Genomic DNA, 23,127 nt, shown 5'->3' on the forward strand with positions numbered 1-23,127 from the left:
AAACTGAAAAAGGGTCGCCATCACTGTCCTAGGCTGTATCAATCTAGTATCTAGATCAAGGGAAGTAATATGGCCACTCCATTGTGCTTTGGTAAGACCTCACCTGGAATGCTGTGTCCATTTGTGAACACCACAATTCAAGAGGGATATTGACAAGCTGGAGCATGTCCAGAGGAGGGTGATCAAAATGGTGAAAGATCTGAACACCATGCCCTATGAGGAGTGGCTTAAGGAGCTGTATGCTTAGCCTGGGGAAGATAAGGTTAAGAGGTCACACAATAACCATGTGCAAATATTTGAAGGAATGTCATATTGATGATGGAACAAACTTGTTTTCTGCTGCTCCAGAGGCTAGGACACAGAGCAGTGGATTGAAGCTTCCAGAGAGTGGTGGAGTCTCCTTTGGAGGTTTTTAAACAGACGCTGTGCAGCCATCTGTTAGTAGTGCTTTGACTGTGCTGGACTGGATAGTCCTTGTGGCCTATTCCAGCTGTGTGGAGTTTATCACACAGAGAGTGAATTCGTAGAATCCCATGCAGAAACAGGATTTTAAAATCTGGGTGTTGTTTGTCAGATGTGTTAGCGTGAAAGAGAAATAACGTGAAAATAATCTGAAGGGAAAGCTCCTTTGTACTTTTGGAATTTAGCAAATGTAAAAAGGAGTTGGTTTTGACGACTTTGCATTTGGGTTATTTTCGTGTTATTTCTCTTTCAAGCACATGTGTTTTTGTTTTTTTCAAATTTCTGTTTGAATTAACCTTGAATGTCATCTGAAAAACAAAAGCAAATGTGGGTTGTTTTCAGTTTAAATTTAGTTTCTGCACACGATTGATCCCGTGTGATGAACTCTTATGATTCTATATTAGTACTATACTGTATGCACTATTTGCATAGAATCATAGTGACTATATAATCTAATCCCTTGTGTGAGCAAGAGACTAAGAAAGCACAGAAAAGACATTTTAATAGAAAACTGTCCAGCACCTTCTACAGTGTTCCACAAATGTTAGGAATTCACACACAAAGAAGGGACAGTAGAGAAAAGTGTAGAAAAAGTGTTTCATTTTGTTAATTTTATTGTGCTTCTAGAGACAGTATATTAAAATAATTCACATTTAGAGGTACTGTTACAGGGTCAATAACATGAGTCATTATAAGTTAAACTGTGGAAGTAACACTGTTATAATAAGGTACAAAATAACCACAGTTCCTTTAGTGCAAAAGCCTGTGTTTTCAAGATTACTCATACTACAAGTTTTATAGTTTTAATTACTGAAGCAAAATACACCCAAATGAGAAGGATGGGAACTTTTAGAGGAATCATAATTAGAATATTCATAAACACACATCAACAAATACTGAGAAAAGGACTGATATCCATGAGAATGTTAGTGGTCCCGCACCCCAAACTATAACTCTCTTGACAGTTGAAAAATCTGGTGTAGCTGAATGACAGAGAGACTGAACCGTGTTTCTTAAATGTTTGTACCTATCACTGTCAGAAACTGATCTAAAAGGTTCAGTTAGATCAAAGGAGAAATAGTAGAGCTTTTAACATATAGTTGAAAGTGAAGAGTTTTGCTTCCTTTATTTCCTTCATCCTATTCCAATCTCTTCTTGGATTGGGCAGGCTGTAAAAACAATAGCTTTTTGCGCCTGAAACTTGTTTACCAGCAACAAAATTTGGGAGGAGTCTGTGTACCCCAAGAAATGACCTCAAATCTCAATTCAGCATTACCTGTTTTAATCTTATAATCTCTTTCCAGCCTCACATCCATGAACATTTAATATAATGTCTACCATAGAAAAGAATATTATCCTCATTGGTTATAGTGGCACCCCATTCTGACCTCAGTAGAAGCAGGGGCATGCTTGGCAGACTTTACATGGAGCTCCTGCCATGAGGAAGTGGCACAAAAAATAGGCCACCACTGCCACTTCCTTGCAGCCAGGAGCCCACTGCAAGAGCCTGCTTGGCATGCTGTCACTTCTGCTGTAATCAGAATGGGGGGTCCCTGCAGCCAATGAAAAAGCGAACTCTCTTCTTATTGATCGTGTGTCTGGGTGCCCTGTTCTGACCTCAGTAGATGCAGTAATGCACCAGGCAAGTTCTCACAGGGAGATTGGCAGCACTGCTGGGAATGGCCAGGTGGGTTAATGTATCAGCCCGGCTGGCCCATATGCACAACAATTTGGCCCAGTGCATATGGTTGCTGTCTTGTTTAGTCCAGGGCTAGTCTGGGGTACAATGCTCCCAACTAGCCCCGGATTAAGTGGATATGTAGATGTACCTGAAGATGTATCTCAGTGTACCTTTCATGTCTATCATCAGACTTTGGGATGATTCACACAAACTAGGGCATTTATAGTACCTGAGCTAACATTTTCTTTTAGTGATGGAGCACTCTGTTGTGTGAAATCATATGGAAGAGCCTTCACTAATTAAAGTAGATACTAATGGCAGCAGATTTGTTTGCAAATCTGGTTGATAAAACACATTGTGGCCCTGAGGATTATGTAGTATTTTTTCAAAACTTCTGATTCCTAAGTCCAGGTAACTTAACAATATTGATCTCTGTTAGGCATTCAGGCTTCCAGGCAGGTATCCTTTCCATAGCAGTTTATTTCCTAATTTTCATTTTAGTTTTTCTTCTTTGTCAAGTGTTCAAGATGGCTGATAGAGCCAGTGGTATTCTTATTTCCCTTGCAGTATGTTGTACATCCCACTTGTTTGAGGCAGCGGTGATTATTTCCTAAATTTTTACCATACCAAAGTCTTGCTTAAATTGCCAAAATAACCACTGGCCTTGAATACTAAAAGATGCCTTGGGCTAGCCCATTCCATAAAAGAAAACTGCTTTTACAAGGTGGGTTCTGAAGTACCTCCTTACTGTGCCTGCCTTGTGCTTAAAAGGTTATTTTCCAGTTCAGGGTCTCAAAGGGTAGCCTTCAAAGTTGTACCAATACATATGCAGAAGTTTTTGCATGTACCTTCACAATGTTCTTGAGAGATAACCAACATTTAGTTTAAGAAGGACCTGCCAGCCAAAGGAGAGATATATTACCCATGGGCCCAAACTGGAGAAACATAGATGCACCTCTTAAATGGAAATCCATGTGCTTTTAACTGAGTTAATCACTGATCTTGTATATTAGTGAAATTTAAGTGTACCAATTTGTCTTGATTTGCATCCTATGCATCTGCTATATTTCAGGAACCCAAACTAGGATTGTGGGTGGTGGTGAATGAACTGATATGCTTTGCAACTAGTCTTTTCAATGCTAGGATTAGGGTTGGAGGGCCAGCAGTATTCTAGATTTGAATTTCAGTTCTATATTTGACTCATACACTTTTTTTGTTCATGATGAAATCTTCCTTGTCAGAGGCATTGATGCTGTTGTGCAGCTAGTGGATTGGAAATGGACTTGAGCGGATAGATAAAGCTCCAGCTGTCTATATATATCCTATAGCTGTCCTTGGGTGTGGGACAATTTCTCCTTTCCCCATCTGTGAAAATGGAAATTATAGTTCAGCTATATACTAGATGAATGAAATGAACTAAATCACAAGCTTTAAAAAGGAGAGAAAAATGTCATGAAGGAATGAATACCATGAAATAAATGACATTAGGGATTTGTTACTGTCTGTATCCAGGAGAGATGGTCCTTTGTGAGCAGAGTATAGACTCCAGGATATCTGTAGTCATTGCATTTTTTAACAAAGGAGGTGATGCCTCTTTGTTGTCCATTGCATATTAAAGGGCTACCAGAGTCACCCTAGGGGGAAAAAGAAGCAAAAGGTTATGGCAGTACCATTTACTGAAGCTGATTCTTACTAATTATGTCACAGCAGTTAGGAAGAGTTTGAAAAATTCAGCTGTTACCATTACTGAGTTGAGCAGACTTTTAACTAAGGTCTCATGCCCACTTACATTTAAACCAGTGTGCGATTCACCTTCGCTCCATGTTGGATAAATCGATTCCAAACAGTCTGTTGTTCCCAATATGAAAGCAGATCTTTTCATTATCCCCTTGTAATCGCTTCTTTTTTGGCACAATTATCGTCCCCACTAGTTTGCACTGCTTCAAAATGCATATCAATCATCTGTGCATCATCATTGACGTAAGCGGCAGCCTGGGCAGCTTGGCTTGGGAACTATATATATTTAAAGATCATGCGCCCATAGGTCACACCACAAGCAGAAAGGCAGCGCTGGGGGGTGGTGGATCTACCAAAAACTGAGGAGGAATGATAAACACCCCTCTGCCATTAGTCCCTCCCTCTAGAATGATGCGATTCAGATCCATCATTCCCACTTGTCGAACATACTTCAGAATTGATTCTTTTGAAAAGAACCACTAGGAAACTAGTGTCTGGAAAACTTTTTTTTTCCATTTGCCTCGCTTTATTATGACAGAAATCGATCAAAGTAGGATCGGAACTGGTTTCAAATGGGAACGACAGTCATAAAACCTGATCAGCGATTCGCTTTAAATCATAGTGGGCATGCACCCTAAGAGAGCACATGCAGTACAATACAACATGGTACAATGCTATAAACAGTGATATGATTAGTATTCAACTTTTTGTGTGTGCTTAAAATAAGATGTCTATACAAGTATTAGAAAGATCAGAAAACATCAAGAGTGAGCACCACAACATCAATGTGAATGAGAGTCTACTACTATCTGTATCTATAAAACATTAATAAAGTAAAACATAAACAAAGCACAACCCTTCACACAATTGCTGGAAAGCAATTCCTGTTGAGCTGGGTAAGATTTACTCTGAAATGAGGGTAACTCAGGCTTTCCAATTTCAAGTTCAATCCTACACATTTCATGAAGAATTAAATTACGTTGGGTTCAGTGGGACTTATGCCCTGATGGACAGTATTAAGATGGCTGCTTTAATCACTGTAATTCAGGGATTCAATGATTTAATGTTTTAGTGTTTTATGATTATTGTTTGGAATGAGGCTGTTTTTATGTATGTTTGAGTTGTTAGTAGTATTTATTTTTAACTTTTGAATTCAATGTTTTAACCTTGTATTTTTAATATATGTATTGTAACCCGCCTTGAATCCCACTGCGGGAGAAAGGCAGGATATAAGTCTTGGAAATAAATAAATAAATAAATAAATAAAATTCATGTCTAATCAGTGTAATGCACATCTGCTTCCTGGAGTCTTAATATTCTAGCTGCTACAATATATTAGCACATTGGATGCTAATGCAGGGGTGAGAATCACAGCCCACCACATGTTGCTGAACTGCAGCTTCCAGCATTCTTCATCACTTGGACTCATGGCAGTTGAAATCCAACAACATCTGGAGGGGTGCATGATTCTTATTCCTGCTTTAACAGAAGCAGGATTTATTTTAGCCAAATATGAATTTAAAGTCTTAACCAAATAAAACTGCACAACCGTTGGTTGAATTCTTAGTTTGACTGTAAAAGACACCAAGCAGAGAAGTCCTAATTATGAATTTACATTTTTGCTAGAATGGCATAATTGGTAAAACCAACAGAGTAGTGTAATGTGAAGTTGAAGGCTTTCATGGCTGGCATCCATATTTTTTTTGGTGGGCTTTTTCAGGCTATGTGGCCAGGAATAAACTCTTCTAGAACATGGCCACATAGCCCCCAAAAACTGCAAAAAACCAGAGTACTGTAATTTGTACACTAAATTTTAGCTGATAAATTACCAGAGATTTAGTTCTAATCAGCAAGATTAAATGATTGACAGGTGTTGCTTGTTGAAATCACTTTGATTTTTTTTGGTGAGGTTCTTTTGGTCCTGAAACGTTACTCTCATAAAATCACATTTAGTAAATCACTTCTCTGTATTGTTCCAATTTTAGTATGTGCTCATTACCCTCCAAAGTGATCTTATGGTCCATTTAATATGCCAAGAAAACTGGATATAATTATTTGAGGTTTTAGAGAAATAAAATATACTTAAATTTAACTGATTCCTCAGCCAATCATTGAAAAGGCTAAACATTCTTTAAGTAGATGTCACAGGCCAGTGGCCTTAATTTTGCTCAATGATAAGGACATTGCGGGCAGCCAGGTTCTGGTGAATGCACTGTTCGGACATCAGGAACTCTATGCCATCTGCCACATGTTAGACACAAGCCACCAAGTCTTTAAAGGAGTTTTGTTCCTTGGGCAGCTTGGTGATATCAAATAATCAGGGGTTGAAGGATAATGAGCACATAGGTATGCCTGCAAATTCCCTTTGGCAGCAAACTGCACAATCACATAGAAAGGCATATCCAATTTAGAGGTTGATTATATTCTTATTCTAGTCCATTAGCCTTCTCCATTTCCAAGATGAGATCTTTAAGTACTTGGGGCATAAAGTTGCCCCAATTTTAACCCTCTATGTGGGCAGAATTGTTTTAAAAAAAGAAATCTTACCCAACATTTATCTGTCTTTTGTGCCTTGTCACCGGCACACAGCATATTTCTTGTCACAATAGGATGAGAATGATAGTGTTTGTTGTCATTGCAGACATTTCTGTCAATGACAATGACATCAACTTCATGCAGTATGTCAAATCCTATTCTTTGATTAATAGTTCCCCATCCAATTACTAGACACTGGGTTCCTGGCTTGATGTCTTCAGATATTTTGGGAAGTGGAACAGCTTTTCTGTCTTGATTGAGCCTTCCTTTTACTTGAATCTGAAGGAATTACAAAAGGAAACTTGAGACAAACACATGTGCGTGGATTTGAATCCAACTACAAAGCTGATTTCTTGCTATTATCAGAAAGCTTACATAGCCTGGATTTATGCATGATAAATTTTGTGCATGCAGCCCATATTTGAATGTCATATCATTGTGAATTTAGTATCAGAAATGGGGAAAGCTTGATAAAGGAGGGTAGGAGATCTGGTTTGCAGATCTAGTTATAGAACTAGATACAGGAGGGCAGAAGTTCTAGTTTGCATCTCAGGAAACCTACTGCATAGAATTGAAGTGTTCAGGAACATGAGTGACCCTTTCATCTCTGTAAGTAAGCAGAAGCTGTTAACTGCCAGTTTGTATACTGTTTACCATATGGCTAGTATTCTGCAGACAGTGTGGTGGTTGTTTTATGACCCTCAAATTGCCTATCAGGAGTATACTAAAAGTAGCTGGTACAGTTCATATTTAGCCCCAGGTATTATCTCTGATCAGTGTCCTACCTCTGAATATTTCATGAATGTAACTTGCTATAGACTCCTAATTCTCCTGCAGTGTTCCATGAAATGTCTAAACAGACAGGAACAATTAATTCTGAAAGCAATGAATCTGGATAATTGTAAATACCAGGGCAGGTGCAGTGTACAGGATGAAGATATTTTACTGGTTCAAGCAAAGGGCAAAATAAATCCTCATTCATCCTACATATAAAAGCCAACAGGACAAGACCCTTTCACACTATAGTTGTAGGACTGTGATTTCACTTTAAGCACCACAGCTACATACTGAGGAATTGTTGTTTGGTAAGGGACTAAAACTCTGTGGCAGAGAATTCCAAGTACTGCTCCCTAAACTAAGGAACACCACTCCAGCCCAGCTGTTTGAAGGGAGGCTTGCCTGTGAGAGAGGCACCTTTAAAAGCCAGTTCACAGACCTTTGAGCCCAAGAACATCACTCCAGCCCAGATGTTTGAGAGGAGGCTTGATTGTGTGAGAGGCACCAGGGACATGGCAATAGTGAAAGGAGGCTGTGGCATATCATTGTTACGATATGGACTCCTTTATTTAGCAGAGCCCCCTCTCATTTGTCCTTATAACATCACCTGCCAGCAGCGGTGGCTATTAGGCTAGGGACATGATTCTCCCTACATCATTTTGAAATGTGATTTTATTGTTATTTGTATTTATTATAGTTTTTGCTGTAATCCACCTTGATTCCCCTGGGAAAAGTGGAATATAAATATAAATATATTATTATTATTATTATTATTATTATTATTATTATTATTATTATTAAACTGGAAATCCTAGGATTATATAGGATGGAACCATAGTGATTAAAGTGGTGTCATAATAATAATAATAACAACAACAATAATAATAGGATTTATTTATATGCCGCCCAATCACTGGGAATCCGGGCGGCTTACAACAGAGGGGATAATTGACGGTTCCCTGCCCTCAGGCTTACAATCTAAAAGACACGACACAAAAGGAGAAGGGAATGGTGGGGGAAAGGGGATCAGGTCCAGCATTCTTCTCCCTCTGAGGCCTGGACCAAGGCAGATGGACTGGAGGGAGGGCTCTGTTTCTTAATAAGTGCTATAATTGTGCGGTGTGAAAGGGATCCCACTCAAAGCATACTTTGACATTGACAACAAGACAGTGCTACCACATAGGAAGGCAGCAGATTGGTTTTGGAGACACAGGACAGGTCATGTGGCATTCATAACTTCTCTTGTTCTCCAAGAGAAAAGGCTGGCCAAGTAGGTCAGAAAATGCCACTGGAAGGCTTGCTGTCCCCTATGCCTACTGCTCAAGGCAGTGCCCTCTCTCTGCCCAGTAAGAGGGCAAACTGTGCTAAGAACTGTAGATATTGTAATATTATTAGTTGCAATATTTCCTACCAGTGGATAAGCTTGAACCTTACAAAAGTTTTAACATTGCGTTTTAGATATTACTCCTGCAGGTTTTGGACAGTACACATAAAAAAAGCACCTAACTGAGTGGGCCAAGGTCAATCTGAATGAAAAATGAATGAAAATGTGTTTCGGTTTTCTCAATAATACTATCCAGATTATGGAATTTTTGAGTGGGGGTGGCTGAATTCTCTCCATTCCTTTAAATGTTTAGGTCAGTAAATACTTTCTTTGACCTCTCTTGACTCTATGTTGTTTGATAATGTTTCTGATTATATTGGGGGGGGGGTTTCTGGCTCTATTTTTTATTTGCTGAATATTAGTTTCTTGAATGATTGCTTCATTTATTGTTTTTATTAAGTTGGTCACTCTTCTGTGAGTGACTTAAATACATGCATAAGTAAAGCTGAGATTTAAATGATATTACAACAGTAGAGCATATCTACAATTTCTATTTAAATATCTAATCCAGTTTCAGGTGAGTTTTGAAGGATATGGCATATGACTCATTTCATGAGAAGGATGCTCATACAGATGATGTTAGGTATTGTACCTGATGTTCACACTGAAAAATTACCTGCAAAAGCATAATGTCATGTTCAAAGGTCAGCAGATTAAAGCCTGGATATGAAAATATTTTAGTGATGTTAGCAACACGTTTTCCTCGCTCTCTTTTTGTTCGTGAGGTACCACCAAGAATAACGTATGTATCTTCATTCCTGAAAAGATAAAGGATACAAATAACTGAAGGAGCACAATGCTCACCATTATTTTGTAGTTCTGGATTTACACAGCTGGCTCCTATGAGGTACATCAAAGTGTTCAAATAGTTTTCAAGGGAAGTAGATGCACATGGTTCTAACTGGGACCAGCTTCATTTCAGAAGGATTATCATCAGTCCTGAGGGATCATCATCAGCTGTCCAGCCCACTCCAGAATCACTCCTCATCCCAAGGCTAATGCCAGGAGCAAGCACTGTTGAAGGGGGGGGGGGTTCCCTCAGGGCATGGACCCTGTTTCCCACTCCTCAAGGTGAGGAGTTGGACTCTCAGGATTAGAGAACTGCCTTGAAGATTACATATATATTAGTGTGTATTCTTGCCCCATTGCCTTGCTCTTGTTCCTGCAAGCTGCTTTGAAGCAGCAACTTTATACCCTTGGACCCTTGTTATAGGCTGGGGTTTGGTTTCAAGATCCCCCATGGATAACAAAATCTGTGGATGCTCAAGTCCCAATAAATATAATGACATAGCAAAATGGTGCCCCTTATAAAAACTGGAAAATCAAAGTTTGATATTTGAAATTTATACTTTTAAAAAACATTTTCAAACCATGGATGTTTGAATCCGTGTATAAACAATCTGTGTATAAGAAGGGCCAACTGTACTATTTTCTGTGCAAAGCAGAGCTTAGAAAACATTTATTGTGTTGTACAACAGCTCCTACATGTTCCTAAAAGCAATGCTTTCTTGTTGGGGCTTATCAAGCTCATAATCCAGCAGAAAGCCCTGAAATCTCTGGGGCTCCCAGCTCCTTGCTGTGGTTGCCAGTTTGCATGCTCTTTCTTGGCTAGTGGGAGGCAAGAAAAATGAAATGCAGGAGCATCTTCCACTTGCTTTGTGCTGTCTTGCTCTGGGAAGAGTGCGGACTGTGATCAAACAGCAAGGTGAAGCAAATGGGCAGGGGTCACACCATGCACTCCATGTGCTTTCACAGATGAAAACCTGGACACAAGTGGTCAAACAACATGAGAGTGCAGTCAAGATGGCAAAAGGTATTAATGAGGGAGAACATATAAGGTAGGAAAGGCTACAACAGTTTGCTTTTGCCTGAGCGGACTGGAAAGAGCAAGATTCTGTCATCCCCCCACTGCCCACGGCCCCCCAGCGCCAAATATTTTTGCCTTTTGCACTCAGTTTTCAGCTACTGACATAAGCTAAGGACAAAGGGGGAAAGTGGGAGGAGGAGAGAGAAACTGAGACATTGTCAAAGCAACTGAGAAAATGGGACAACAGAGGATCAATCAAGATTGTCCCTGTCAAATTGGGGGAGTTGGAGAATATATGCTACCAATGAGGAGGGCAGTGAGTCCACTTAAGAAAGAGATCTACTGAGGGCAGGACCCAGTAGTGCTTCACTTCTGCCCAGCTTGCAAGGGGACAAGGGACAGCATCAAGCTCTCTTAAGCTAGTGGCCATATATTGCTACTATCTTAATTTTTCTAGAATCTTTTGTTCTTATTTCAAGACATTGAGGTAATTGGGGGTAATTATACCAGCATACCAATGTTTCGCACCAGAAGTGGCTCTACCCCAAGCATTTGGCTCTACCAAGTTATAGAGTTTCTTTGCTCAGTTAAATTGCATAGCCAGTGCTACCAGATGTTCATTCCAGGAAGCAAAACTTGCAGCCTGACTGAAGAATGCCTAGTGATTTTGCTAAAACATAAATGAGAAAGGATGTTAGGGGAAACTTTGTAAAAAACATGATTATCTATCAGAACTTACGGGAAACAGTGGGCTGCTGTTAACACCCAGTTCTCTTTGATCAAAGTTCCTGTACATAATAAATGTCTTCTGCTGAAAAGGCCAGCCACATATGATCTTGTAGGTGGGATTTTTTCTTCTTTTTCAGCTATATTTATGTGATGACCTGTGGGAAGTAAGTCATGCCAATCAAATTGGACCATACACATGGTGGATGGATATAGAAGTTCCACAGAACAGCCATCCTCAGGACTAGGATCAAGACCATCAGCTTTTGGTTCTAGTAGTGATAGTGTTAGGCAGTGGTATGGTTGGTACATGAACAGGACTACTAGTCTGCTGGGATCACTTGAGAGAGACTGGGTCAGTCTACACATAAGTGTGTTATATATGAACTGGTGCAAATTTTTGCACCTTCGAATCATTGTTAATTTCTCCTTGAAAATTGCTGCTCAGTTTAATGAGGGCAGAAAGAGTTAATAATTAGGGGAGAGGACATGTTGTTGGGAGAGCTCCAGCCCTGTTTGCCCTCCTTGCCAATGTGAGGAAGCCAAAGAAGTTAAAGAACCAGTGGCATATTTCCTCCCTAGCCAGAGGCCTTTAACTACAGTGGGCCCTTGATATCTGCTGCGGGTTCTAGGACTCTCCATGGATACCAAAATCCATGGATGCTCATTATGTACATTGACATAGTAAAATGGTGCCCCTTATATAAAATAGAAAAATAAAAGTTTGCTATCTGGAATTTATACACTTTTGGAATATTTTCAAGCTATGGAGACCCAACTGTATTTAAATGCCCATCACCTTTGGGAGTGGGGTAAAGAAAGTGGAAATGGAATACCTGTTTCAAATTGCGTGTTCCAGTCTGAAAAAATTAATAAAAAATTTGTTAGTAGTAATGCCCATCCACCTGTCCTCTGCCAAAATATGCTGCTACGTGAAGGCATTCAATAAAATGTACCTTTGGTAAATACTCTAGTAAAAAACTGTGATTCCTTTTTCTTTGGAGTCTGAGAACTTTTTTGTCCTTCCCCATAGTGTGAATACATTCAAATTGTGTAAGGCCAAATAACATTCTACTTGCATTCCATCAGGATCATTTTCATTCTGTAGACCAGCCCTCAGTGTGGTGTAGTAGTTAAGGGTATCAGTCTAGAATTGAGCTGAGTTGAGTTTTAAATCTTGACTCAAACAACACAATCCCTGGGTTGCTTTGGACCATTCACAAAGGCAAACGGTGATAGAGGAGGGTTTCCACAACCCCCCTTTGGAAGAGGGCTTTTCCTCAAAAAGTATAAAGGGGTATTTGCATGTTTAAAATCCTCCTCCAAGCCTACTCTGACCCCATTAGTTTTACTGTTCCAGCCTGTGCTGAAATTTGTATTTTAAAAATCCTGTATGTTAACTTCAGAGATGCATTAAAGATAAAATGTATTTTCATCTTGAATAACCTAATCTTTCTCAAAGGGAAAAAAGTGTCTTATAGCACTTTGAATAGGTTACCAAGTTCAGTTCCTGGTCTCATCTCCAGTTAGGCCAAGGCCAAGGCAAGAAACCAGCCTAAAACTCAGGATGGCCAATGCCAGTAAATCTCAACAATACTTGTCTAGAGAGAAAGAAAAGATGCAGGTGTCTTTTTAAGACAGTGGATTTAATCTTCCAAGTTTGAATTTGTACCAGAAGACATATATTCTGATTTGTACAAACAACTGGCAAATCGAATGCACATACAGTATTCCTCCTTAAATGATTTTGAAATCAACTTATTCAAAACCACTTTTTGGATGCAATATCTTAGGTTTGGTTTCTTTAAGGAAAAATGTAGCGTGCCTCCTGCAATTTCTGCTGCCAAGATGACAAAATCAAGATTTGCTTTTTAGAATTTCTACATTTTAAAAACTATTTTCAAGCTGTAGATGCTTGAATCCACAGATAAAGAATCAATGGAGGGGAGACTGTATAGGTTTTGTACAAATTGAGAATCCCACTACAGAAAAAGTTGCCACTTAATCTCTTGTCACACTGTGGGCAAGAGCTCTTGTTGCACTTGAAGATTTCTTGATGGGCTGTCTTGCTATGCTGAGACAACATGTCTTCAGTAAAATTTGGCAATGGCAATAATTTTTCACAAAACAAAGCCCATTTCTATCATTTGAGCATCCTGGAGGTACAGGAGAATTCAAACAAAGGAAGCTGCAACCCTGTATTTACAGGACCTGAGCAGGGCTGTTGATATCAGGGTGTCTTGGAGGTCTCTTATTTATAAGGTCACCAACTTGATGGCAATTGACAACAAAACCAAAGTTGCTTTGGCTAAACAAATAATTTCTAAAACTATTCTTAGTATACAGCAGGAGTGGCTATCATCCAGTCCTTCAAATGTTGTTGGCCTGTGACTCCTTGCAATCCTAGCCAGCATAGCCAATGTTGCAGAATGCTGGGATTTGCTGTCCAACAATACTGAGAGAGCTGCAAGATTCCCACTGCAGATACAGGGATGGGGGAAAATACCTAGGCAGTTGGAAAATTGCATAGATATACATAGAACTTACCTGGGAACTGGGAGGAGGAAAGTGGCAGTAGAAAGACACATGATAAACAAAAGCTCCATAGTTTCAGCTTTGTATTTCCCCACAATGAAACAATTAAGGTGCACAAAGCATATAAAGGAAGTGAAGTTACATTTCTTCCTCTTATGGGCATTCTTTTATGATCTCAGAAATATGAAAGATTTATAATGAGGCCTCTGGGTGTCCTGGGGAGAGGTATCATTTCTAGGGCTTAAAAATTTGGACTTTCTCTAAATAAAACCCAAAGAGAGAGAGAGAGAGAGAAAGTATCATTGCCATTGCGGCTATAGTTTAATTTTAAAAGTTCTTTGAAGTTTGCTGAAAACTGCAGTTCTGAAGAGATACTTCAGAATAGCCTCACTATTGGCTGACATGATTATGACATCACCAGGCGGTTCCTCTGACAACAGCTGGAATTGTATGATGGGACAGTAGACATTCTCTAATATAGATATTTTGATACTGAATTAGCCTGGATCAATCAATGTTGGTGATCCCCAGTTGCAAAACAGGATGGACTTCTTCTAGAATAGCACCAGTATAGCATAAATGAACAGTTCTCTATACAAGCTGGCCAAAACAGCTCCAGAGTCAGTGCATGTTAGTTTTAATTTGCATGCTTTGCAGGCTATGATTAGGTTCTCCACCTTTTATCATCTTGATCTACATATTTGATATGTAGATTCTACATATCATTTTATTGTTACATATAAAGCCCTATGCAGCCTTGGAAAAGATTGTTTAAAAGACCAAATTTTCTCTTACAACTAAAATGAGTCTGTCATACTTTGGACATATCATGACATGACTCATTGGAAAAAGGTGTTCATGTCTGGTTAAGTGGAAATCGGGGGGGGGGGGGGGGGAAGAGGAAAACCACACTCTGGGTGGATTGATATAGGAAATTAGAACCCTGAGTTTTCAAGATCTGAGCAGGGCAGGTGATGAAGGGGCATCTTGGAAGTCTCTCATTTGTAGAGTTGCCATAAGTCAAAACAGACTTGGTTGCAAATAACAATGACAATTCTCCCACAGAAGCCTGCCTCAGTTACATAATTTATATTCTTCAGGAATGGAAAGCTCAGTCCTTCATAAACTACAGATACATTTCCAGTATATAGCTGGTTCCCATATGGGAATTCCCCTTCCACTCGCAGCTCAGATGTCTATATATTTGCTTTAAGCTGATATACAGCATCTCAGAGATCATCTTTCTTGCTCTGTCATGTCTTAACAGCCATATCGTGAACACAGCATGAAGAAATTGGTTTCTTTACTTCCTCTGTGGTTTGAATTTAAAGGAGCTGAAAAAATATATAATTCCTTTGATGCTGAATGTAGAAATTACAAAGAAACAATTGTATTAAGAACAGGAAGTTACAGTTTCATTTGTGAGTGTAGATGTTGTTACTAGATTTCTAAAATATCTTAAATGGACAGAAAAATAGAAATCATTTACCATCTGTGTTAATGGAATTCAAAGACATAGAGCCATATTAGTCTGGATCAGTCTGCAAGTATCAGATGCAGCTGATAAAGTAGATTCAAATCTACAAAAGCTTATGCTACCATCTTTTTTCTCTCAGTCTCAAAGGTGCTACATGATCCCTTTGCATCTGTGGTAATATTTGTCTGGCTTAGACCATAAGGTGAATTTGGGTCTTAAATGCTAGACTGGATTAAGTGATTGATGGAGAGGCTAATCCTTTTTCTAAAAGTATATAAATTGTACTCCCTTTCTCCTTCTTTACCAGTGTATTTGTGGTGGACTGAGCACTATTAAAGAGAGCATGAATTTCCTGCTTCTTCTTCTTCCAACCAAGGTAACAAGTGAAGAAAGCATTCAACCCAAAGAACCTATATTTTCAACCACTATATTTACAGTATATCACACCCTTTCCCACAGAATTGTGACACAAAGTGGGATTCTTAGGCTTGAACAATAATGGTTGTTCCATTTAGAGAAGACCTATTAAATCCATCACTGAATGGTGAGCCAACATTACTTTTAATTAAATGGGACTTCTATAAGTGAAACTAGAACTGACAAAACCAGCTCTGAGTATTCCTTGCTTAAGAAAACCCTATGAATAGATTAAATCTTTATTAGGGTCATGGTGTGGCATTGTGGTTTGAGCATTGGACTATGACTCTGAAGATCAGGGTTTGATTCCCTGCATGGCTAGAAATGCAACAACAAAAAACAGCACAACCCTGAATTCATGGGGTCTCCATAAGGCTACAGGCAGTTTGAAGGCACACACATAAACACCGCAATAGGGTTTGAATAATAGAATCATAGAGTTGAAAGAGACCCCAATGGCCATCCAGTCCAACTCCCTGCCATGCAAGAAGGAACACACAATCAAAGCATCCCCAACAGATGGCCATCCAGCCTCTGTTTAAAAACCTCCAAAGAAGGAGACAGTGTGTTCTACTGTCGAACACGTCTTGCTGTCAGGAAGTTCCTCCTAATGTTGAGGTGGAATCTTGTTTCCTTTACCTTGCATCCATTGTTCTATGTCTTAGTCTCTGGAGCAGCAGAAAACAAATTTGCTCTATCCTCAGTATAACACCCCTTCAATACTTAAACAGGGCTATCATATCACCTCTCAACTGTCTCTTCTCCAGGCTAAACATACCCAGCTCCCTAAATCTCTCCTCATAAAGCCTAGTTTCCATACCAATCACCATTTTAGTCACCCTCCTCTGAACATGCTCCAGCTTGTCAACATCTTTTTTGAATTGTGGTGCCCAAATCCAGACACAATATTCCAGGTGAAGCTTGACCAAAGCAGAGTAAAGTGGCACTACTACTTCCCTTGATCTAGACACTATACTTCTATTGATGCAGCCTAAAATTGACCTTTTTAGCTGCCCCATCACACTGTTGACTCCTGTCCAACCTGTGGTGTACTAGAACTCCTAGATCCTTTTCACATGTAGTCTTGCTAAGACAGGTGTCCCCTATCCTATATCTATGCATTTCATTTTTTCTTCATAAGTGGAGTACCATACACTTCTCTGTGTTGAAATTAATTTTGTTAGTTTTGGCCGAGCTTTTTAATCTATTAAAGTCATTTTGAATGTTGATCCTCTCCTCTGGGCTATTAGCTACTATTTCTAGTTTGGTGTCATCTGCAAATTTGATAAGTATGCCCCCAGTTCTGTCATCCAAGTCATTGATAAAGATATTGAATAGCACTGGGCCCAGGAAAGAACCCTGTGGGACCCCATTGGTCACTTCTCTCCAGGATGAAAAAGAGCCATTGTTGAGCACCCTTTGGGTTCAGCCGGTCAACCAATTACTAATCCACCTAACATTTGCCTTGTCTAACCCACATTTCACTAGCTTGTTTGCAAGAATGTCACGAGGAACCTTGTCAAAAAGCCTTATTGAAATCAAGACATACTATATCCACAGCATTCCCTTCATCTACCAAGCTGGTAATTTTATAAAAAAAGATCAGATTAGTATGGCATGACTTATTTCTCTGAAACTCATGTTGACTTTTTGTGATTATGGCATTGCCTTCTAGATGTTCACAGACTCTCTGTTTAATGATCTGCTCCAGAATCTTTCCTGGTATAAATGTTAGACAAACTGGACGATAATAGTTGGGATCCTCTTTCCCCCACTTTTTGAAGATGGGGATAATGTTTGCCCTCCTCCAGTCTGCTGGGACTTCTCCTGTTCTCCAGGAGTTCTCAAAGATTATTGCCATTGGCTCCGATATTACATTTGCCAGTTCTTTTAATACTCTTGGGTGTCGTTCATCAGGTCCTGGAGATTTATATTCATTAAGATTAACCAGGTATTAATGTATTACCTCTTTACTTATTCTTTGCTGCATTTCCCCTATTGTGTCCTCTGCTCCATTTTCTTCAGTTTGAACACCTTTTTGCTTTTCTGAAGAGACTGAGGCAAAGAAGGTATTGCGTAGTTCTTCCTTTTCTTTTTGCCCTGTTAGCATTTTGCTATCTTCTCCATGCAGTGGCCCTACCATTTCGTCCTTCCTTTTGCTATGGACATGCCCCACCCCCAAAGCCCTTTTTATTGTTCTTAACCTCTCTGGCAAGCCTGAACTCATTCTGTGCTTTAGCTTTTCTGACCTTACCCCTACATGTGCTAACTATTTGTTTGAATTCCTTTTTGGTGATTTCAAGATTTGGGTGTTAGTTACCTTGGAATAGGTAAAACCAGTCCAGTTCCTTTCTTTTCCAACTAGAGTTGTCAAGTGAAAAACAAAACAGGACAGGATACCTTCTAATAATAATAACAATAACAATAACAATAACAACAACAATAATAATAATAATAATATTTTTTATTTATATTTCCCGCCTCCCTGTGGATCGAGGAGGGATTATAACAATAAAAACAACAATTACAAGAATAAAACTACAATGTCATATAAAATACACTCAATAAATCAATATAACCATCACTAATACAATGTATTGACTTAATCGTCATTTAAAATACATATCATAACAAACAGAAGTGGAGTATTTCTGACTCTCTTATAACAGCTTAGGTGGATAGGCCTGCTGGAAGAGATCCATCTTAAGTGCCTTCTTAAAGGTATCTAAGGTGGTAATAAGACGGATCTCTTCTGGCAAGTCGTTCCACAGCTTGGGGACTACGGCAGTAAACATTCTGTGCGAAGCTGTTATTAATCTGGTCTTAGCATATTCCAATAGTTGCTTACTGGATGTTCTGAGAGTGTGGGGCAGATTGTGTAGGGAGAGGCGTTCCCTCAAGTAACTTGGGCCCAAGCCATGTAGGGCTTTAAAGGTAATGACTAACACTTTGTACTGCGCCCGGAAGTAATTGGTAGCCAATGAAGAGATTTTAGTACTGGTGTTATATGGTCAGACCTAGGTGTTCTGGTGACCAATCTGGCTGCTGCATTTTGAACCAATTGAAGCTTCTGAACTTGGTACAGAGATAGCCCCATGTAGAGCGCATTACAGAAATCTAAATGAAAGATTACCAGTGCATATACTACTGCTTCAAGGTCCTTTTGGTCCAGGTAGGGATGCTGTTGGTGTATCAACCGAAGTTGATACCAAGCACTCCTGGCCGTCGCATCTACTTGAGATAACAATTGTAGAGACGGATCCAGGAGTACTCCCAAACTGCAAACTTTGTCCTTTAGGGGAAGTGTGACCACGTCCAGGACAGGTTCCCCAGACCTGAGGATCCTATGGCTAGTACCTCTGTTTTCTCTGGATTCAATTTGAGTTTGTTTTCCCTCATCCAGCCCATTACTGACTCAAGACAGGCATCCAGAGGAGAGATGCCACCTTTAGTCACTGCAGCAGTCAGAGACATAGAGAAATAGATTTGGGTGTCATCAGCGGACTGATAACATCGTGCCCCATGTCTCCGGATGATCTCTCCCAGCGGCTTCATGTAAATGGTAAACAGCATGAAGGACAGAATGGCGCCTTGAGGGATGCAGGATGTCAGCTCTCTCTCCTGGAAGAGCAACTGTCCCCCAGCCTCACCATCTGGAATCTGCCCAAGAGGTAGGAGTGGAGCCACTGGAGCATAGCAGTGCCCCCAATGCCTAACTCCCTCAGGTGTTCCAGAAGGATATCATGGTCAATGGTATTGAAGGCTGCTGAGATGTCCAAGAGCACCAGCAGGGTCACACTTCCCCTGTCGATGCCCAGATGGAGATCAATGACTAAGGCGACCATGGCAGTCTCAACCCCGTATCCCACCCTGAAACTGGTTTGAAATGGATCCAGATAATCGGCTGCATTCAAGACAGCTTGGAGTTGGGAGGCAACTGCCCTCTCGATCACTTTTCCCAAGAATGGTAAGAGGGAGACCGGTCTATAATTGTTTCTTACTAGGGGGTCTAGGGAGGGTTTTTTTTTGTAAAAAAAAGTGGTCTCACTACTGCTTGTTTTAATTTAGATGGAAATATTCCCTCCTGAAAGGATGCATTAATTATAAATTGTAATAGTATTTTTATTGCATCCCCTCCCTGGGTGGTCAACCACGATGGGCAAGGATCAAGAGGGAAAGTCATCTTCCTTACACTTCCAAGGAGTTTGTCCACTTCATTGGTATTTACAGACTCAAAATGATCCAGTTTAATACAGTCCACGGAGTCACTGGACACCTCTCTTACTGTTTCTGTCATAATGCCGGTGTCTAGATCAACCCTTATCTGAGAGATTTTATCCACAAAAAAGTCATTAAAAGCGTCACAGCAGGCTTTAGTTGGTTCCAATAGAGTTCAGGGTGGAAGACAGTTGAATTAGCTCTTTAACCACCCTGAACAGCTCTGCTGGATGAGACTCTGCAGACACAATATGTGCAGCATAGAAAGAGTTCTTTGCTGCATCTATTGCTACTCCGTAAAAATCCAATAGGTTCTTATGGCGTGTCTTGTCAGATAAACATTGATATTTCTGCCAGCAGCGCTCTAGTCGTTGTGCAGCTCACTTCATTTGATGCATATTTTTTGTGTACCACGGTTTTTTATTTGAAGTGAGATGAAAAGGATGCTCGGGAGCGATAGTGTCTATAGCCCTGGTAAGATTGTTATTCCGGGTATCAACCAGGACTTCGACAGAATCACCATCGTTCCCAATCATAAATCCCTCTAGAGCTTCCTGGAACCTTTTGGGTTCCATCAGCTTTTGAGGGTGGACCATTTTAATAGGTCCGCCACCCCCGAGAGGGATATAGGTAGTAGCTTTCAGTCCCACTTTGACTAGAGAGTGATCCGTCCATGACAGGGCAGAGATCTGAACTACTTCTGCCCACAGATATTCCTGATCTGTACTAAAGACCACACCGAGTGTATTACCAGCACAGTGTGTTGGACCCAAGACTATTTGGGACAGGCCCATTTCTGTCATGGAAGTCATGAACTCCCGAGCTGTACCTTTCAGATCTAATGAGCCGGCCTCAAAGGGGATGTTGAGGTCCCCCAGAACAAGGAGCCTGGGAGACTCCAGCACCAGCTCCGAGACCAGCTGTGTCAGCTTGGCCAGGGGGTCTGTTAGGCATTGGAGTGGACAGTATACTAACAAAATCTCTAGACTGTCCCTAGCCTTCAGGGTCAGGTAAATACACTCAATGTGTTCTGTTTTCCAGACAGGTCTCCTGGTCAGTGTGATCATACATTTATGGACCAAGGCTACTCCTCCCACTTGCCTACTTTCCCTGACCTGCTCCTTGACAGTAAACCCGGCTCGGAGAGCCTTAGCCCAGATCACACTACTTTCCTCCCCCAGCCAGGTTTCTGTAAAACAAGCCAGGTTGGCATTCTCCTCCTCCAACAAATCATAGATTTGTTCCTCACCGACCTGGCATTACAAAGGAGCAAGGTTCTCTAGAAGAGGCAATTTAAGCAAGCTCCACTTACTGAAATTCCTTCTTCTACATAATAAAGGTACAAGAGCCCTTTTTAAAATCTGGCATCTTAAGAACAGCATACAACATTTAGCGAAAAGAATGGCCTTGTTGTCTACAGAGCTTAAGAAACTTTTTAAAAATGTCATTACAGTTTCTAGGATTTCGCAACCAAGCAACATAGGCACATGTTTAATTAACTGAGATAAAGTACATGAAAATACTTGACTGATTCTATTAAGCAGGTGATAGTCCTACAACTGAGGCACCTGACAGGACATCACAAGAAGGGAACAACACAAACACAAACAAAAGAAGCTAATACTCTTTAAAGCAGTTAATGAATTAAAAAAAACCTCAAGTAAGCAGTCTACAAGTTGGCCCCTATGGTTTCCTTTATCCAGCGGTCATGTTTCTCTGTGAGACGAGTATAAACACCAGGGAACTTGCTATCTCCACATTTTTTTCCAAAAGAGACCACTCCTCTTTGTATCCCATTGCATATCAAAGGACCACCAGAGTCACCCTGAAGAAAAAAAAAGAAGGTGGAGATTTCACATTATTATTTATGGAAGCATATATGCACTTTAAAAAAAGGTCATAGTATTACAACAACATATAAGGAGAACAGCATTTATAGATATTTTTGAGAGCGCAACTTTATGCCCATTTATTAAAACAAGTTTAAGACCCATTCTGTTCTTTGGAATTTTACAGTATATTTTACAGTAGATTTACCTATTTATATATTTATTTACTGTATATTTCGACTTTCTCCCAGGCTGGAACATGGCGTCTTCCATAAGAACACATTAAAAACATTTATAAAAAGTGTAGGAATTTATTCAAAAGTGAGGCCCAGTAAGCTCAATGGGGCTTACAGTACATCTGAATAGACATTAGGCTTACATTATTTGTGACTTTAATTAAAAGTATATAAAACAGACCACAAATATGTGTTAAAGGTAAAAAAGTTAAACAGACAGAAGATAATCCAAAAATCTAAAAAGGTTAATTTTACATTACTTGATGGCTCACTATTAAATTAATGTATTAGTTAGGAAGATTTTAAACTGCTGGCTTGTAATTCTTGAAAAGAGCTTTTCTTTCTTTCTCCGTGTCCCTATAGTTTTAAATAATAAAGTATTTCAAAATCAATAAAGGAAAATACAGTAAATTCAAAAGTTACTGTTTAGTTAAAATTGCAACATAATCTAGTTATAAGGTATTTACTGGGCAAAGGAATTAGCTACTTGTAGTTAGTTATTTTCAGTCTCTGATTGGAAACATAGGAAGCTGCCATATATTTAATCAAACCACTAGTCCAGGGGTAGGCAACCTTTTTGAGCCGGGGGCCGGGTTGCTGTCCCTCAGACAACTGGGGGGCTGAAGCCAATAAATAAATAAATAAATAAATAAATAAACAAACAAACAAACCAGGACAAATATAGGACAAATTTTTCAAATGGAGGGCACTTTTTTTAACAAATGGAGGACAAAATGCCAAAGGCCCCGATGGCAATCAGCGGCAGGACCAGGCTGGGGCCAGTCCAAAGGCCTCGCCGGGCCGGATCCGGTCCGCAGGCTGTAGGTTGCCTACCCCTGTACTAATCCATTTTAGGTCAGTATTTTCTTCATTGACAGGACACAGTTTTCCAGAGTTTCCAATGAGAGCTATTGGAACATTGGTAGTAAAGATTTAATATATTTGCATAATTGTTACTGCCCTCAAAAATCTAATCTATTTACATTAACATTAGCTGCAGATTTTTTAAAAAAGAAGTTAAATTGCTATCAGATTAGCTGTTAAAATTTGATTTTTAAAAGATAATTGTATGTGTTTCACTTCATTACTTCTAGTCTCTGGACACGAATCTTTCCCAACTCCAGCTGGAGAAACCAAGGGTGAGCCTGAGACTGTCTCCATGGAAATCACATTTTATCAGAGCATCTCCTGAAGGCGCCAGATCTCACCTAATCTTGGAAGCTAAGCAGGGCCAGGCCTAGTTAGTACTTGGATGGGAGACTGTCAATGAATACTAGGTGCTGTAGATTATATTTCAGAGGAAGGA

At 39.8% G+C, this 23,127-nt stretch overlaps 2 protein-coding genes across 2 annotated transcripts in view; both read right to left on the reverse strand.

The window, feature by feature from the left end:
• Positions 1-2,037: 2,037 nt before the first annotated feature.
• LOC121920834 (granzyme A-like) lies at positions 2,038-13,842 on the reverse strand. The gene is made up of 7 exons (XM_042448060.1): positions 13,657-13,842; positions 11,946-11,969; positions 11,123-11,267; positions 9,193-9,334; positions 6,428-6,694; positions 3,612-3,777; positions 2,038-3,508 (listed from the first exon to the last, which is right to left on the reverse strand). The coding sequence occupies exons 1-6, from the start codon at positions 13,805-13,807 to the stop codon at positions 3,628-3,630; spliced, it is 879 nt and encodes a 292-aa protein (XP_042303994.1). The 5' UTR covers positions 13,808-13,842; the 3' UTR covers positions 2,038-3,508; positions 3,612-3,627.
• Positions 13,843-21,425: 7,583 nt separating this feature from the next.
• LOC121920681 (granzyme A-like) overlaps positions 21,426-23,127 on the reverse strand; it is a 15,126-nt gene continuing 13,424 nt past the window's right edge. The window contains 1 exon segment of the mRNA XM_042447832.1: positions 21,426-21,581. Coding sequence (XP_042303766.1) covers positions 21,426-21,581 — 156 coding nt within the window.

The sequence above is a fragment of the Sceloporus undulatus genome, chromosome 2 (genome assembly GCF_019175285.1).
Source record: "Sceloporus undulatus isolate JIND9_A2432 ecotype Alabama chromosome 2, SceUnd_v1.1, whole genome shotgun sequence".
Taxonomy (NCBI): Eukaryota; Metazoa; Chordata; class Lepidosauria; order Squamata; family Phrynosomatidae; genus Sceloporus; species Sceloporus undulatus.